Source organism: Corythoichthys intestinalis, chromosome 5 (assembly GCF_030265065.1).
Source record: "Corythoichthys intestinalis isolate RoL2023-P3 chromosome 5, ASM3026506v1, whole genome shotgun sequence".
Classification (NCBI taxonomy): Eukaryota; Metazoa; Chordata; class Actinopteri; order Syngnathiformes; family Syngnathidae; genus Corythoichthys; species Corythoichthys intestinalis.
This window is the reverse complement of record NC_080399.1, coordinates 866,593-885,238: the sequence shown is the minus strand read 5'-3', so window position 1 is coordinate 885,238 and position 18,646 is coordinate 866,593. Positions and strand designations below refer to the sequence as shown.

Genomic DNA, 18,646 nt, shown 5'->3' with positions numbered 1-18,646 from the left:
AACTGCAAAAAATACATGACAAAACCACCAAAAATGGCAAAAAAACCCCCCCAAAAAAACGCAAAATCACCCCCCCTAAAAAAATACACTGAACACATGAAAAACTGCACTAAAAGGGAAAAAACAGCAAAAAAAACCCTGCAAAAAATATAAACATACAACTTCTGAAAAAATGGCAAAACCATGACAAAAACTACGTAAATACACTGAAAACACAAAGAAAAACTGCTCTAAAAGACAAAAAAAACTGCAAACACAGCCAAAAAAATAGACCCGCAAAAAAAATATTAAAACACAAAGTGATGAAAAAGTTGGCAAAACCATGATGAACTGCAAACCCTAACCCAACAAAAATTCACAGAAAACACAAAAAATGCACTGAAAGACAAAAAAAAAAACCTGCAAAAACAGCAAAAAAAAATACGGCGATACCACAAAAAATTGCAAAACAAAACAAAATCAACCCCCCCCCACACACACACACACACACACACACACACACAAAAACACAAAATTGCCAAAATTTGCAAAAAAGGACAAAAAATGAAATTCGAAACACTCTCAAATCAGGAAAATACACCCAAATGTTGAAAACTTTTTCAGTCATTATAAGGCACACAGAGTTAACAAAAATATCTTCGCAATGAAAAAAGTTTGTCTTTCTATTAAATGTTTTATTATATTATATTAACTTTTATTATAACTATTATTGAAAATGTTTTGCCTATAACCTTTGATTAAGTGAATTTTTGGATGCCTAAATGATGTGAATGGAACCAAAAACAGTTAGACAATAACAACAATCACGGCCACCTGCATCCTCTGGTTTAGATATGATCTCATGTTTGACTAGCGTACGTCTGTCGTCGGCTCATTGTTGGCGGGAAGTCTCGGTCACGTACAGGAAGCGCCGTCCCGCGTCTGTCGCTGAGCTTTATCTGAACGCCGCCGTGTGATGTTTTGGCTCGGACCGTCGCGTGCTTTGTTAGTAGAGGTCTGACAATATATGGAACATCACAATACTTTGTAGCCCAAAAGGTTATCACTATGCTCCTGCCAAAGAATCTATATATCGTTCCCTGTTGAGGTTGCTACTAATTCTACATTAGCTCACTGGCTGCCACTGACGACAGCATTTCATTTAGACTGGATTGGACGTCTAGAGATGTCAATGGCACTGAATCCAATGCTTTTGTGGGCAATTACAGGTCACTTCCTGTTCATTTTATAGCATTTAAAGGTTACTTTCTGTTGATTCAGAGTCACTTCCTAATCATTTGGGGACATTCTTCCTTTTCAGTAACCCCAAATCAACAGGAAGTGACCAGAAAATGACCCAAAATGAACAGGAAGTGACCTGTAAATGCCCCAGAATCAACAGGAAATGTTGATTTGGAGTCACTTCCTATTCATTCTTAAGTCACTTCCTTTCCAGTAACCCAAAATCAACAGGACGTGACTGTCAATGTTAGTCATTGAGTTAATAGTAAATGTTATCGGGGGTTTTTTTTCTTCCCCCCGCCCCCCCCCCCTCCATTTCTTACAAATAAAAAATGGGGGGCAAATTATTTCAGTTTTTTTTTTTTTTTATTTTACATTTATTAATTAGGGCAGCAGCTAGTGATTATTTTAGTAGTCGATTAATCGGTGAAGTAGTGAGTTCGAATAATCAAGTAATCGGATGAGGAACACGAAATATTAAATACCTGGGCTGAGCCTCAAATGTATAAAAACATAAATTGGATTTATGTACAACAAAAAAACAATTGGCTACCTTACATAGCAAAAGTCCACTAGCTTAAATGCTATAAAACGCTGTTTGTTTTTTTTTTGTTGTTGTTGTTTTTTTACAATGCACTTAGCAAATAGTTCAGACACATAATCCCACGAAAATGGCTAAATATAATATAAAATTAGTGCTAGCAAAAACTTAGCTTATGTTGGTCTTAACATGGAGCAGCTGGATTCAGCCATGTGAAATGAGGCAGACTAGAGGGCAGTGTATCCACCAAAATCAATAAAACTAAATGCAAACACTTTCAAAATAAACCATTACAACGCCACTTTAAACGAATACTCGAAACAGCAAAATTTAATTTGAATCTTTTTTTCCAATCGAATACTCGAGGTAATCGATTAATCGTTGCAGCACTAGTATTAATATATTTTGAAAAAATAGACATTCAATATTCTCGATTTTAATTCGATTTTAATTCATATTTTTCTAATGAAAAACAACTGGAAGAAACTAAATATTTTTTGTGAATACTTTTTTGTCTTTCTTGTATGATTAGTGAATGAGTCAGTCTTTTTTTTTTATATTTCTTACAAATGAAAAACTGCTTTAAAAATAAAACATTTTGAAAAAAGTTTGCTTTTTTTAATGATTAAATATTCATATGATTTTTTTTTTGCATTTTTTAAATTATAATAAGGGAAGAAAGATTTTTCTGTTTTCTTCAAATAATAAAAGCAAAGCTTAAATATTTTTGATATTTTCCTTTTTCATAAAAACGAAAAAAAAACTGTTGATCACTGTTCATTTATTTTGAAAATATTTCTAACAATGAAAAAGGGTGGTTTGTTCTCTATTCAAAAACAACTTGCAAACAGAAGCCCACTGCAGTACGTCTTTATCCCACAAGAGGGTAGCACATCTAAACTTTTCTGTACATGAAGCAATAATTACAATAAGATGGACATTTCCTGTTTTTTTAATTGGTTCTGTGTCACCGACTCGTCTAGCCAAGATTTCATTAATAACTAATAGAATTTTAAAAATGAATAAATATGTACTGTTGATTTTGGGCACCCAAAATGGAAGTGACACAAGAATCATGTCCTCAAATGAATTGGAAGTGACTCAAAATCAACAGGAATTGCCCAAAAAAGAACTCATTGACTGACCTCGGCTGCCACTGATGTGTTCTGTTTCTGTGTGATCTGTTTAAGCTGGGAGGAAGCCACCCTCCCACTTCAAACGGATTGGACGTCTACTAGTCATTGACTCATTGCAATCGACAGCAGGACTTGTTTTTCTGTTCATTAGTTGTTTTGTAGAAACACTTCCTGTTGATTTTGGGACATTTCGGGGACACGTCCAGTTGACATGAGGTCACTTTCTCTTGATTTCAGGACATATGGGGGACACGTCCTGCTGATATCGGGTCACTTCCTGTTGATTCAGGGACATTCGGGGGCACTTCCTGTTAATATCGGGGTCACTTCCTGTTGATTCGGGGTCACTTCCTGTTGATATTGGATCACTTCCTGCTGATTTCACTTCCTGTTGGTATCAGGTCACTTCCTGTTGATTCGGGGACACTTCCTGTTGATTCGGGGACATTTCGGGGGCACGTCCTGTTAATATCAGGTCACTTGTTGTTGATTCGGGGACACCTCCTGTTGATTCGGGGACACTTCCTGTTGATTCGGGAACACTTCCTGTTGATATCAGGTCACTTCCTGTTGATTCGGGGACACTTCCTGTTGATATGGGGACACTTCCTGTTGACTTGGGGACACTTCCTGTTGATATCACGTCACTTCCTGTTGATTCGGGGACACTTCCTGTTGTTTCGGGGACACTTCCTGTTGATATCGGGTCACTTCCTGTTGATATCGGGTCACTTCCTGTTGATTCGGGGACACTTCCTGTTGACTTGGGGTCACTTCCTGTTGACTTGGGGACACTTCCTGTTGATATCAGGTCACTTCCTGTTGATTCGGGGACACTTCCTGTTGATATCGGATCACTTCCTGCTGATTTCACTTCCTGTTGATATCGGATCACTTCCTCTTGATTCGGGGACATTTCGGGGGCACTCCCTGTTAATATCAGGTCACTTCTTGTTGATTCGGGGACACTTCCTGTTGATATGGGGTCGCTTCCTGTTGATTTGGGGACATTTCGGGGACACTTCCTGTTGATATCAGGTCACTTCCTGTTGATATCAAATCACTTCGTCTTGATTTCAAGACGTGGGGGACACGTCCCGTTGATATCGGGTCAGTTCCTGTTGATTGTGATTGTGTCACTTTCTGATGATTTTCAGGGCACTCCTGGGTCACTTCCTGCACATTTTAGATCATTTTGAATTTACGGCATATACCGGTCAGTTACTGTTCTTTAATCACGCCCTGTTGATTTTGGGTCACTTCTTGGTTTGGGGGCATTTCTGGGTCACTTCCTGCTGGTTCGGGGTGAATTTCTGTCGATTTCAGGTCATTTTCTCCTCATTTGGGAGCACTTCCGGTACAAGTAAGTTCTAATAACTTCAGTTGAAGTTGTTCCCTTAATTTTCATCTCATCTTTATTTTATTGGGAAAACCTTGAAGTTGTTACATTTATCATTATTAAAACAATCAGTGGGGCATCACAATACAATTAGCAATGCCACATTAAGCGCACGACCGGATATATCGGAATCTGTTTTATATCAAAGTCGGACAATATCGGAATATTGGTTAAAAAGTCATTTCCGGACAAATGTAATATTATGCAACAAGCTAGCATTTTGGAATATGAGTGTCGAGTCAAGTTCTGGAAGGAAAATGATGTTTATTTGAACCCGGTCCGACTGCCGGCGCCGCCCGGCCGTACGTACAGTAGAGCCTTTCATAGCACTTGATATACTGAGCCCAGTGTGCGCATTAGGTACAGTGAGTCCTTGGTGGGATTGCGTCAGCAACATATGTTTGCGCTTCCAGAAGTATATATATTTTTTGGCAGCGTGCTTTCTGTCAATATAAGGAAAGGTTTCTCGGAGCACAGTTGCACGTGTGTGCTTGGGAAAAGTATTCTTGGAAGCTTCGCGTGGGAGTGAGTGGAGCCATCCAAAAAGTCTGCTGTTTGTTTTCCTTTTTTGAACTCATTGGCTGCCATTGACGGCAATGGCACTGAAAGATGAGTATTGACAGCACAGTTGAAATGAATCGGATATCTGTGGTTGTCAATGGCAGGCAATGAGTTCATTTTGGGTCACCGCATCTTGAATTTGGGGCACTCGCTGTACATTTTGGATCATATTCTGTTGATTTTTTAGGGCATTACAATGTCATTTCTTGTTTGGGGGTCACTTCCTGTTGATTTTAGCACACTCTTTTGATTTTGGGTCACTTCTAGGGGTGTAACAAAATATGGAAATGGTTACATATCTAGATATCGTTTTAAAAAGGTGTCAATGTTTAAAATAAAACAAAAAAAAAAGGAACCAACTAGGACTGCAGCTATCGATTATTTTAGTAGTCGATTAATCAATGAACTAGTTAGTTCGAATAATCGAGTCATCGGATAAGGAACATAAAAAATACCTGACCTGAGCCTGAAACGGTATGAAAAATAAATAAATGAGAAAAAAGAACAATTGGCAAACTTACCTAACAAAAGTCTGCTAGCTTAAATGCTATAAAATGCCAAGTTTTTTTTGTTGTTGTTGTTTTTTTTTTTTTTTACAATGAACTAAAAAATAGTTCAAACTCATATTCCTACAAAAAATGGCTAAATATAACATTAGACTAAATTAGTGCTGCAACGATTAATCGATTAACTCGAGTAGAAAAAAGATTCGAATTAAATTGTGTTGCTTGGAGTATTTGTTAAATTAAAGTGGCGTTGTAATGGTTTATTTTGAAAGTGTTTGCATTTACTTTTATTGATTAGGGTGGATACGCTGCCCTCTGGTCTGCCTCTTTTCACATGGCTGAATCCAACTGCTCCCTGTTAAGACCAACGTGAGCGAATTTTTTGTTTGCGCTAGTGTTTTTTAATGCATTTAAAATGTAGTTTATAGGTATATTTAGCCATTTTTGGTGGGAATATTGTAGACAACTTCTCTGACTGTAGATGGATGAACATCCAGACTTTTGGAGATGGTTTTGTATCCTTTCCCAGCTTTATACAAATCAGCAATCCTTCAGACAGCTCTTTTTGACCGAGCCATGATGCGCATAAGACAATGCTTATCATTCTTACCAAGTGTGTGTTTTATAATGGGCAGGGCAGCTTTAAACCACTCATCAGTGATTGGGCACACACCTGACTTTAAATGTTTAGTCAAAATTGGTTTCAATTGCTCTTTCAGGCTCCTTAGGCAGGGGGTTCACTTACTTATTCACTTACTTATTTTCCCCCTTTTGTCACTGTTTGCATGCTATCCTCATAAAAAATATGAAAAAATATGGGTGGTTTTAGTGAAAGCACACTGTTTTTTCATCTGTGTGATTTTGAGAAAGATCAGATCACATTTGATGGTGATTTCAAGCAGAAATGTGAAAAATTCCAAAAGGTTCAGATACTTTTTCATACCACTGTATACTGTCCTTTGGATTCTGTGATATTAAAAATAACTTGATAGTGTTGTTGGGGGCCACAACCAGGCAGCCAACGAGTTAACGCGAGTCGTAACAGACGCTCAGCGCTTCCGATGGTGTTAGCCCGCCAGCGGGGAGGCTTTAAACGCCTTGACGGCTCACCGCAATTCTCCCTTTCTCACGCCCACCCACTTAGCAGCCTTAGCACATGCGTGTTTATCTATAGCGAGTCCTGTAGTTAAGCTGCTTTTGTCCTATTCTTGCTTTCCGCCAGCATTTTCTAAAAGGAAATACTGTAAATATCAGGCACGCGGTGACGTCACGCGTTTTAGCCGACTCGGTCCGAAATGATCACGACCGTCGTGTGACCGCGGACAAAGCGCGCGTGCGGGTCACCGACGCCGACTCTTTGTGCGGGGAATCCGGAGCGCCTGCCCCGCGGAAACGACTCGCGGGCGGGGCGAAGAAAGCCCGAGCGAGCCGCGGAGCGACGGAGTTCTTGTCGGCCACCACCATGCGCTTTAAAAGGAACGGATCGTACACTTTGAATAGGTAAGCGAGCGATGCATTAGAAATTCTTTGTTATCATCGTATCTAAATTTGTGGGCGTTTCCTGGCCGTGTGGTTAGTGGGTGAAGAAACCTGTTGTTCTAGTTTTTGAGCTGGCGCATGCACGGGTTGAAGCGGGGGGTGTCTGTTCACACGTTTGAGTCCAGACAGGGAAATGCTCCTTCTCGCAGGCTCATCACCTAGCAACTTTTTTTTGACTGCCAGCTGTGATCATCGCCGGGATGCCACAAAGGATTATTTTCATAGTAGGCGTTGCAGATTCGCAACAGCTACATGCTAATCACCTCATTAAGCCACATTCATATTTTATGAGGTTTTTTTTCTATATGTATCATTCGATAGTACTTTTTTCCCTGTTACTAAAATGTCATTGGTGCTTCAGATGGTTAAATGAGACATTTTGGATCATAACCCAGTAGATTTTAGTGCAATTGTTGTACATTTTGGATCATATGTTGATTTTGGGACATTTGTGGGTCACTTCCTGTTCAACAGTCACTTCCTGAGGATATTTGGAGATTTCTGGGTCACCTCCTGTTGATTTTGGTTCACTTTCAGTACATTGTGGGGCAGCCCAGGGTCGTTTCCTGTACATTTTGGATCGTATGTTGATTTCAGGGTCACTTCCTGTTGATTTCTGGGGGGGGTATTTCCAGGTCACTTCCGGTTGATTTCTGGTGGTTTTGGGGGTATTTCCAGGTCACTTCTGGTTGATTTTGGCTCACTTTCAGTACATTTTGGAGCATTCGGGGGTCATTTTCTGTACATTTTGGATCATATCGTGTTGATTTTCGGACATTTCTGGGTCCCTTCCTGTTTATCAGTCACCTCCTGAAGATTTTGGGGGATTTCCAGGTCACTTACTGTCGATTACAGATCCCTTTCTGTTGGTTTGGGGGGTATTTCCAGGTCACCTTCTTTTTGATTTTGGCTCACTTTCAGTTTGGGGAGCTCCGGGGGTCACATATGTTGATTTTAGGACATTTGTAGGTCACTTCCTGTTCATCAGTCACTTCCTGAGGATGTTGGGGAATTTCTGGGTCATTTCCTGTTGATTTCTGTTGGTTTTGGGGTATTTCCAAGTCACTTCCTGTTGATTTTGGCTCATTTTCAGTACATTGTGGGGCATTCCACGGTCAGTTCCTGTACGATCAAATGTTCATATCAGGACATTTGTGGTCCTGTTGATTTCTTTTGGTTTTGGTGGCATTCCAGGTTCACTCCCAGTTGATTTTGGTTTACGTTCAGTACATTTTGGGGCATTCCAGGGTCATTTCTTGTACCTTTTGGCTCGTATGTTGATTTTAGGGTCACGTCCTGTTCATCTTTCACCTCCTGAAGATTTTGGGGAATTTCCGGGTCACTTCCTGTTGACTACAAATCCCCTTCTGTTGGTCTTGAGGGCATTTCCATGTCACTTTCTGTTTTGTTTGATTTTCAGTACATTTTGGGGCATTCCAGGGTCACTTCCTTGTACATTTTGATGATCTTGTTGATTTTAGGCATTTCTGGGTCACTTCTGATTCACTGGTAACTTCCTGTTTATTTTGGGGCATTTTGGGTCACTTCCTGTTGATTTTTGTGCATTTTTGGAGTATTCTGGGGTTACTTCCTGTGCATTTTTGGGGCATTCCAGGGTCACTTCCTGTTTATTGGGCACTACCTCTTTGGTTTTGTGGCAATTTTGGGTTACTTCCTGTTTTGGCTCATTTTTGGGGTAATCGGGGGGGGGGGGGGGGGGTTCCTGCACATTTTGGAGCATTCCAGGGTCCCTCCCTGTTCATTGGTCCCTTTATTTTTTTGGTTTGGGGCAATTGTGGGCCACTTCCTGTTGATTTTTTTTTTTTTTTTTTACTGATTTTTGGGTCATTTCAGCTCACTTCCTATACATTTTGGATCATAATCTGTTGATTCTATGGCATTTGTGGGTCACTTCTAATTCACTGGTCACTTCCTGTTGGTTTTGGGGCAATTTTTGGGTCACTTCCTGTTTTGGCTCATTTTTGGGGGTATTCTTGGGTTCCTACCTGTATATTTTGGGGCATTCCACTTCACTTGTTGTACATTTTGGATCGTAACCTGTTGATTTTAGGCATTTTCTGGGGTATCCCAGGCTTACTTCCTGTGCATTTTGGGGCATTCCAGGGTCACTTCCTGTTCATTGGTCCCTTCGTCATGGTTTTGGAGAATTTCCCAGACACGTCCTGTTGATTGGGTATTCCGGGGTTACTACGTGTACATTTCGGGGTATTCCAAAGACACCTCCTCTTTGTTTTGGCTCACTTGCAGTACATTTTGAACCATTCCGGGGTCATTTCATGTACATTTTGCATTACAATCTGTTGATTTCAGGGTCAATTCCGATTCACGAGTCATTTCCTGGTGATTTCGGGGCAATTCTGGGTCATTTCCTGGTGATTTGGGCTAACTTTCAGTACAGTTTCTGGCCAATTTTTGATGATCTTAGGTCACTTTCTCATGATTTTGAGGCATTCCCAGGCCACTTTCTGTCAGTTTGGATCCTAGCCTGTTGATTTTGGGACATTTCGGATTCACTTTCTGGACATTTTGAGGCAATTTGAGTTTAAAGGGGTTTTTCGGGGATGGAGGTAAAAAATAACGACCACTAGGGTTAGGGTTAAAAAACACTTCTCATTTAGTTTTGGGTGTTTTATTCATGCAGTATTGAAAACGGTATGGTTTTGCAATATGGAGTGTAGAATTTTAGTATGGTGACACCAGTCGCAATCGCCTTCTCAATAGCACCGACACGTGATGGACGGCTATTTGTTTGTTTTTGAAAGCGACAGTTACTTTAATGGTCGTTTGAGAGGTTAGGCCGAGCCTCCTTCTTCCTCTCCGGCCTTGTTTTTGGGCACCCGCCTTCCGCTGGGCATGACCAGCGCACAAAGGCCACATCCTGCCGTCCGTAAACTGTTCCTTTTCAATTCCAATCGCGCTCACTCAAAGTTTATTTTCCCCTCGGTTTGTCGTCGTGGTCTTTACGTACGTTCGCACGCCTCCGCGGTTGTCCTTAGGTGAGAAGTTCATTACTCGGCAAAGGCCAGCCGCAGGAGGAGGAGGAGTGATGATGTCATCGTTGGATGCGAACCCTGCTGCGGTTGTCTATGCTTGCCAAAGAAAAAGTAGCAAGCGTGCGCTTTGGCCTAAAAGGGAACGACTGCAATCCTCAGCCACTTTTAGTTGCACAAATCCTTCTTTTTCAGCTTCTTCATAGTATTTATTTGCTTTTTTTTTATAATTCATTTTTTTTACTTTTCCATTATTGCTTCAGAATTGATACTATAAAATATTTAAAATCTATTCTTTGTTTACTCAAATTTTATTAAAACAAAATCAAAATAGAAAAAGTGTTAAATATTCTCAAAATGTATTTATTTATACTTGTATACTTTGTACTTCTATATTATTATATACTTTAAAATGTATTATATAATTATTTTTTGAATTACTTAATTATTTGAATTTAAACTTTTAAATGATTTTTCCTTTTTTAGATATATAATGTTTATGTAAATATTAATATATTAGAAAGTCCCTTTAAAAAAGGCAGCGTTTTTTTTAACCATACATACATACAGTATATTTTCTTGATATTTAAAATTCATATTTTTAAAAACTATATACATTAATTTTAATTATATTTTTCATTAGAAAAATAACCTGCAATATTATTAAAAAAAAAAAAAATCAATTAAGCTAAAATAGGAAAAAAATGTTGTTTTTTGCCCAAAAATATTTAAAATTTTAATTTAGTATAATTGTAATGGTATAATAATAATATTTTAAAATATTTGAGAGGGGGAAAAAAATACTTCATTATGTTTCTTAAATTTTATTTAAACACAAATAGGGGAAAAGTTTTTATTCATTTAGTATTTTAAAAAAGAAAAAAAAAAACAGTAATTTAAAAAGAAAATTGTATTTAGATTATTATTATATACTTTCAAATTTAGTATTTAATAATTCAATTTTAAATCATTTAGATATTTAGATACAAGATTTTTAAAAATAAACAAATATTGTTTATAAAAACATTTTTTTCTTTTATTCCAAAAAACTATTATTTATAGATAACAGAATTCTAAATAATTATATTTTTCATTATAAAAAAAAAGGCAACATGTTTTTTTAACCATCTATACACATATTTTCTAATCATTTTAAATTCATATTTATTTATTTTTTTTATTAGAATAGAAACCTGCAATATTCTCAATTAAAAAATCAAACTAAAAGAGGAAAAAAATGGATTTATTCCAAAAATATTTAAACTTATAATTTCATATAATAGAACATAAATCCAAACATGAAACAAAATTTGGAAGGGGAAAAAAAAGGAAAAGTCAATGTTTACTATCAATCCAGTTCAAAATAGAAAATCCAGAGTAATTTAACATATTGACTCATCACCAAAAGAAAAGAAATGGGAGATTAAAAAAACAATCTTTTGTGGCAATTTGTCCTCTTTTCTGCCAAGTAAACAAAAGCAGACAGCGCGTCCTTCACCTCATTTGTACTCTGCGGCCATTGGCCGGCTTCGTGGGGGCTCGCCTCCGCCGCATCGCTCGCCTTCCGTCTTCCGCTGCGTCACGCTTAACTCCTAAGCGTCCCGTCCGTTCGGCGAATAAACCCACGTTCCTTCTTCGCCGACACCTATACCCGCGCTTACGGGCGGGACGTCTTTCGCCGTCGGTGGCGGGGAATCGTTCTCCCCCTCACTGTTTACCCACAGCAAGCGAGCGAGCGAGAGAGAGGGAGAGAGAGAGAGTTACTGGAGGAGGAGAGCGAGCGAGCGAGTGTGAAAGAGAAGCAGGCGGTCACAGATGAACATTTCACAAATGGACCCATCGAAAGGCTTCCTAGCGCTTTTCGCCGAACCGTAGAGACGGACGCCCGCCCGCCCGGATGGGTGTTTTGGTTTGCTGCGACTGCTTCTTCTATAGGTACGGTGTCGAGATGCGCGAGTGACTTTCTAGCGGTCGCCGTCGTTGTGTGTCTGAGTCGTTCGAGGTCAGAAGGGAGTTTGCTGGGAGAGATCTGAAATGTGATGGACGGGGGGAAAAAGCAAATATGAGTTTTTTTCATGTATGTCGTTGTTGATTTCAGGTCACTTTCAGATGATTTTTGGGGTATTCCTGGGTCAATTCCCATACATTTTTAAACTATCCCAGATCATTTTGTGCTGATTTTGGGGCACTTGCTGTTCTTCCTTTTGATGTTGGATCACTTCCTATTGGTTTTAGGTCACTTTCTGATGATTTCTGGAGCACTCCTGGGTCACTTCCTTCTGATTTTGTCTCACTTTCAGTACATTTTGGATCATACCAGGGGCACTTCCTGTTGAATTCGACTCAGCTTCTGATATTGGTCCGATAATTATCGGTCCGATAATAGGAATTATGACGTCATCCCGATAAATCCAATAACATTTAGAATAGGACCGATGATATGTTCTGTTCTGGCTTTACAGTTTACGCACTAGTATGGGAAATCGGTTGACCATTTGCGGGCCATTGCTCCCACCTGCTGGTCAGAATAATTCACTGCACCTATTTTTTGTTACAGTAGTTTGGTTCAATCACTTACACATTGCGGTGTCTAGCGGTAGCATTGACAGTCATGAATGCTTCCTGTTACGTTTACGTCTCGGAAATATATGTAAGTGTTTTATTTTTACTATTACATATGGATGTGCAATATATGTTTACTTCTGTGGTGAAGGGTCATACGCACAGAACTTCATAAGTTGTGTTATAGAAGCCAGCCAATGCTTTAGTAGCTCAAGCTAGTGTGCTATGCTATACATATAATAGTTTGTGCAGTTTGTTGTTTATTGAGTATTGAATATGTGTATTTTTCTGTTGTACTTTCACAATATTAAGACTAGAGCTGGGAATCTTTGGGCACCTAACGATTCGATTACGATTCAGAGGCTCCGATTCGCTTATAAAACGATTATTGATGCAACCCTCTCCTTTTTTTTTAATGTTTTGTACATTAGTTCCAAAATTGTTCAAAAATCCTCTCAGGCTAAACCAAACTACTATTTCAGTATCAAGTTAACATATAGCAGTAAACAACTATACAAAAATAACAGTAAATAAAAAACTCCAGTCCCCATTCTGTATCAGCAGCTTTAAACTACATTCAATTAATTTAATGTTGTGAATCAACCGTTAAAGTTGTTAAAATTGCTCCCGTTATTCCATAATTTCCCTTTTGTCTACTTTGGACACGCGAAAGTTTTAAAACTATTTTAAAGATAGATTCAAGTCAATATTTTACCGATTTAGGAGTATTTTTCGATAAAAAGTTAATTAGGTTTGCTTGGAAGGTTCGCTACAACAGCCTTGCAGGGAAGTGTACTGCTTTAAGATGGCGGCCGTTTACTAACGCACGCATCTAGCTTTGCTGCTAACGCTACCGAATATATATTGCATCTAGTCCTATATAAATGATATCTACCGTGACATTATGTGGATGTACTTTGTAGCAGCTTTTCGGCAGCAGTCAGGTATGTTGTTTTTTTTTTGTGTTTTTTTTATCTCGTGGCATGAGTTGAGCTAGAGCCGTGAGTTGAGCACTCGCATTACCCGAGGGGCAGGGTAGTGAGAAGCATGATGTTTAGCTACTCTCGCTCTGTTCCTCATTGACCGCGCGGCGCGCTGAGTGTGTTGTACTTCCGCTTTACTTGGCATATTTCAATAATCGGAATTTGGATGTTTGTGAATCGTTCTCGAATCTTCCACGGCCGAATCGCGAATAATCTAAGAATGGGAAATTTTGCACACCTCTAATTAAGACGAGTGTCTTCCCATAAAAGCAAGGAAAGACCGAGCCTTGTGGTTCATGGAAGTGCATTCATTCTTAGCTGGCTGTCAGAAGTGAAACGCACTGTTTTGTTCATGTCGTTATGAAAAATCTGATGAGATCAAAGGCAAATCTATGTTGAATCCGCCACAAAGTTTTTTTTTAAACCTCCAGTTGTTCAAAAACTCAGGTTATACATTTTCAAATTAAATATTTATTATCGGTGATCAATATCGGTATCGGCTTTGAGGTGAAGGAAGTTGTCGATATCGGTATCTGTTTCAAAAAATGGATATAGTGCACCCCTAGCTTCTGATGATTTTTGGGGTGTTCCTGTTTTTTTTGGCTCACTCTCAGTACATTACATTAAAATACATGACATCGTTACAAATGGACCCATAGAAAGGCTTCCGACCGCTTTTTTAGCAGTCGCCGTTGTTGTGTGGCGGAGACGTTTGAGCTCAGAGGCAAGTTGGTTGGGAAAGATCTGAAATGTGATGGACAAGGGGAATTTGTACACATATGTCGTTGTTGATTTCAGGTCACTTTCAGATGATTATTGGGGCATTCCTGGTTCATTTCCCGTACATTTTCAATTATTTGAGATCCTTTGATTTTGGGGCATACCCGGGTCACTTCCTGTTATTTGGTCACGTCCTGTTGATTTTTTTTGTCACTTTTTATAGATTTTGGGTCACTTCAGGCTGATTTTGGCTCACTTTTAGTATGTTTTAGGTTATACCCAGGCCACTTCCTGTTCTTTGGTCACTTCCTGTTGATTTTTGGTCACCTTTTTATTGATTTTTGGCTCACTTCCTGATGATTTGTGGTGCACTCCTGGGTCACTTCCTACTGATTTTGGCTCACTTTTTAGTACATTTTGGATCATACCCAGGCCACGTGCTGTTCTTTGGTCACTCCCCGTTGATTTCGGGTCACTTTCTCTTGATTTTGGATCATTTTCTGATGATTTTGGGGCATTTCTAGGTCACTTTCATTACCATACATGATGACATGGTTACAAATGGACTAGAGGTGCACGATAATTATCGGTCCGATAACAGGAATTATGACGTCATCCCAATAAATCCGATAACATATTATATTATCGGCACGGAGGGGATTTGTGCGTTTGTTTCCACTCCTGTTTTTCCAGTATGCAAAGTTTTGTTACTGTCTTTGTTTTGTTAATTATAATAATGTTCATGTCATCATGAAAATTCTGGTTCAGTCAAAGGCAAATCAAAGCTGAATCAACCACTAGTATTTTTGACCTACAGGTGTTCAAAAACTCAGGTGAATATACCGTACATTGAAAAATAATATATATATTCTCGGTTATCGTATCGGTATCGGCCTTGAGGAGCAGGAAGTTATCGGTTTCGAAAAATGGATATCGCGCACCCCTAAAGTGGACCCATCCTTTTTTTTTTTATACAGAGTGTAAAGCATACGGTTAGCAGCTTAGTGAACGTACTTCTGGTGAACACTTAAAAAAAAAAAAAGCACGTCATGTTCAACATGTAAATAAAGATTACTGGAGTTAATCTCACATACTTCGGATTCTACGCTAACAGTTAGAGGTGGGAATCTTTGGGCACCTAATTATTCGATTATTTATCGAATATGGATGCCCACCCACCTCCTCCCGCTTTTAATGTTTTGTACATTAGTTCCAAAATTGTTCAAGAATCCTCTCAGGTTAAACCAAACTTATATTTCAGTCTCAAGTTATCAGTTGAAAACTAGAGATGCACAATAATTATCGGTTCGATAATTGGAATTATGATGTCATCCCAATAAATCCAATAACATTATTAATAGGCCTGATAATATATAACCAGATAGAACCATGTAGAACCAAATGTTTTATCCGCTGACAAAGCACAATACCTGTTGGGTTTATGTTTGTTTTAGTTCAGTGCTCATTGCTCAGGGGAACACATCGTCAATGATATTGACTAATCGATTGTGATTGACTCAGATTTTATCTATTTGAAAAAATGAATATGGGCACTTTATTTGAAGTCAAAACTGTTCTTTTCTTTGTTTTGTTCATTATAATAATGTTCATGTCATCATGAAAATTCTGGTTAGGTCAAAGGCAAGTCTATGCTGAATCCACCATTAGTATTTTTGGCCTACACATGTTCAAAAACCCATCTGAATATACATTTAAAAATTATATATGGCAGAAAACACTCACATGACTTGAAGTTCCGCTCTGCGACCCGCAATTTGGCAATTTTCAAAATTGTCCTATATGCATGTGTGATACATCGTTGGAAAGCTTAAAATTTCAACTTTCTGGGGGAAGAAAAATTTTGAACAGGGCTTTTAAAAAAAAAAAACTTTAACAGCAAAACCCTAACTGGGAGCAAGAGCAGAATTAAAGACGCCACGATTTTAACAAGATATTATCGCGTACCTACCTCTTTTTGATCCAAAAACTCCATGTAGCATGTATCACAGAGTGTCAAGACACAGCTGTGAATGGCCACAGCTGGATTTTTGGGGAATTTTAAGGGTGAAAAATGGTCACATAACAAGGGTCGCAATGCAGAAATCGCAGACATCAAGGAGTGGTCGAGATCTTCATTTTGATTTATTTACCCTTTAAATTTTTTTTTTCATTTGTCTTTGTTTGGATTGATTATTTATCAACTAAAATATGGGGGGAAATGCGACAGCAACGAAAAACATACAGTTAAGCGATAGTTATGAGGTAGATATCCGTTACTTTTTTTACAAATGCCAATTTTTTCATTGTGATGTAATTTGTTTAAAAGTTTAAACTTTGCGAGTGAATAATTTTTTAGTCGTTTTATTTTTTTTATTTTTTATTTTTTTTAAACAAAATATCAGACATCAATTAATTATTCTAAGCTAAAAATGACCCGCATTTCGAACAATAAATACGATTACTTACCTTCTTTTTATGGCTGTGTTGAAACAAAAGCAGTTGCGCGACGTCTGTAACCCTATTGAAAACCTGTGGTGTAAATTGAAAAAAATGGTCCACAGCCCTGGCAACTGCAATCAAAGAGAGCTGGCACCAAATTGATGAAGAATACTCATCAAGTCCATGCCTCAGAGACTGCAAGCTGTCATAAAAGCCAGAGATGGTGCTCCTAAATACTAGAGATGTGTTTTGATTGTTATTTCTTTGTTTGTTTCTCAAGATTCCAAATGTTTTTCCTCAGAATGGTGTGATTCCATATATATTTCCCTGCACTTGCTCGATAAAAGTAACATTTACTGAGCACCACAATGTTTTCTATTCATTTCTTTTAGTGTTTCTGAATGCTGAAGAGTTGCACTTTTGAACCAATTCATTATTTTTTCAAGCTTTTTATCTGAGTTTGTTCTACAGTGATGAGTGAGTGCTCGTCCAAGACTGGTGATTGCATACTTTTTGCTCGGGGTTGTATTATGGTGGAAGATTTTGATAACAACTTGTTGGTTCAATTTTTTTTTTTTAAACATTGACACCTGTTGAAAACGATATGTCGATTCTTGGCAGGAGCATATCGATAACCTTTTGGGATACAAAGTATCACGATATATCACCATTTCGGTATTTTGTCACACCCCTAGTCATGAATGTTTCAGACTTTGCTGTTTTTGCTGTTTTCATGTACTTTGACTTCATCGGCTTGCGGTGTCATTCACACCAGTGATCCCTAACTTTATTTACACTTTGGTGAATTCTGAATGTGTGCCTTTGTGTTGTATACTGTAGTTTTGACCAAAGAAAGGGCAGCTTTATTTTCCCTACTTGGTGCGGGAGGGAGGAACCTAACCTGGCCTGTGTGCAAAGCCTCATTAAGCCCAAATGGGACATCCAGTCCATTTTTAGCCGGCTCCAGTAGCCAATCGAAAAGTGTGGAGGGTGGTTCGCCACACGTCCAGTCAAATAAATAGTGTTTGAACTTGAGCTTTAAACTTGTTGATAGCTTTTGCGTCAGGGTCATTTTCAATGGGGTTCGGGTCAGGGGGAATTTGCCAGCCAGTCGAGTAAAGTCTCTTAACTCCCTGGCTGCCGATGACGGCGATCAACATCCGATCTGTTTGGACTGGGCAGTTGAACCGAAAAAAATAGATAGAAATTAGTGTTATTTGTCGTGTCTTTTTATAAAGCTGTACTGTCAAGAGCCCGTTTTTGTTTGTATACTGTATAATTATGTTAATAAAAAAGATATTTTTTTTTTTTTTAATGAACGGAAATAGAAAATAAGCCACCACTTTAAAAACATCTTAAAGGGTAAGTATTAAATCAGATTTTAAAACCAATAAGATTTTGAAATGGAAAATAACAAAGTGAAACAATGAATCAGAATTCTGTTCTTTGTTGTTTTATTATTCTATTTATTTTTTCTCAAAAATGAATATAAAGTAGAAATAAATACACAAAATATTTTAATTTAGGTCTACTGTATATCAAATTATATTTTTTTAACAGTATACTAATACTGTATATATAAAATGTATATAGTAGGGCTGTCAAACAATTAAAATTTTTAATCGAGTCAATCACAGCTTAAAAATGAATTAATCGTAATTAATTGCAATTCAAACCATCTCTAAAATATGCCATATTTTTCTGTAAATTACTGTTGGAATGGAAAGATAAGACACAAGACGGATACATACATACAACATACTGTACATAAATACTGTATTTGTTTATTATAACAATAAATCCACAAATGGCATTATTAACATTCTTTCTGTTAAAGTGATCCACGGATAGAAAGACTTGTAGTTCTTAAAAGATAAATGTTATAGTTACAAGTTATAGCAGATTTATATTAAAACCCCTCATGTTTTCGTTTTATTGAAATTTGTAAAATTTTCAATCAAAAGTACAGTTAATATAGTAATAATAAGAATAAAAATAACAATAAAACCAATAGAGTGACCAAAGTCT

At 38.0% G+C, this 18,646-nt stretch overlaps 1 protein-coding gene across 3 annotated transcripts in view; it reads left to right on the top strand.

The window, feature by feature from the left end:
• Positions 1 to 18,646, top strand: part of mob2a (MOB kinase activator 2a) — a 79,820-nt gene that overhangs the window by 16,829 nt on the left and 44,345 nt on the right. The window contains exon 1 of one of the 3 annotated variants that reach the window (XM_057836014.1): positions 6,572 to 6,864. The exons of 1 other annotated variant lie outside the window; for it this stretch is intronic. In XM_057836014.1, coding sequence (XP_057691997.1) covers positions 6,827 to 6,864 — 38 coding nt within the window. In that variant the 5' untranslated portion in view covers positions 6,572 to 6,826. Of the gene's footprint in view, positions 1 to 6,571; positions 6,865 to 11,064; positions 11,850 to 18,646 lie in introns of those variants that run through there. One more of the 3 variants, XM_057836012.1, reaches the window with a different exon arrangement.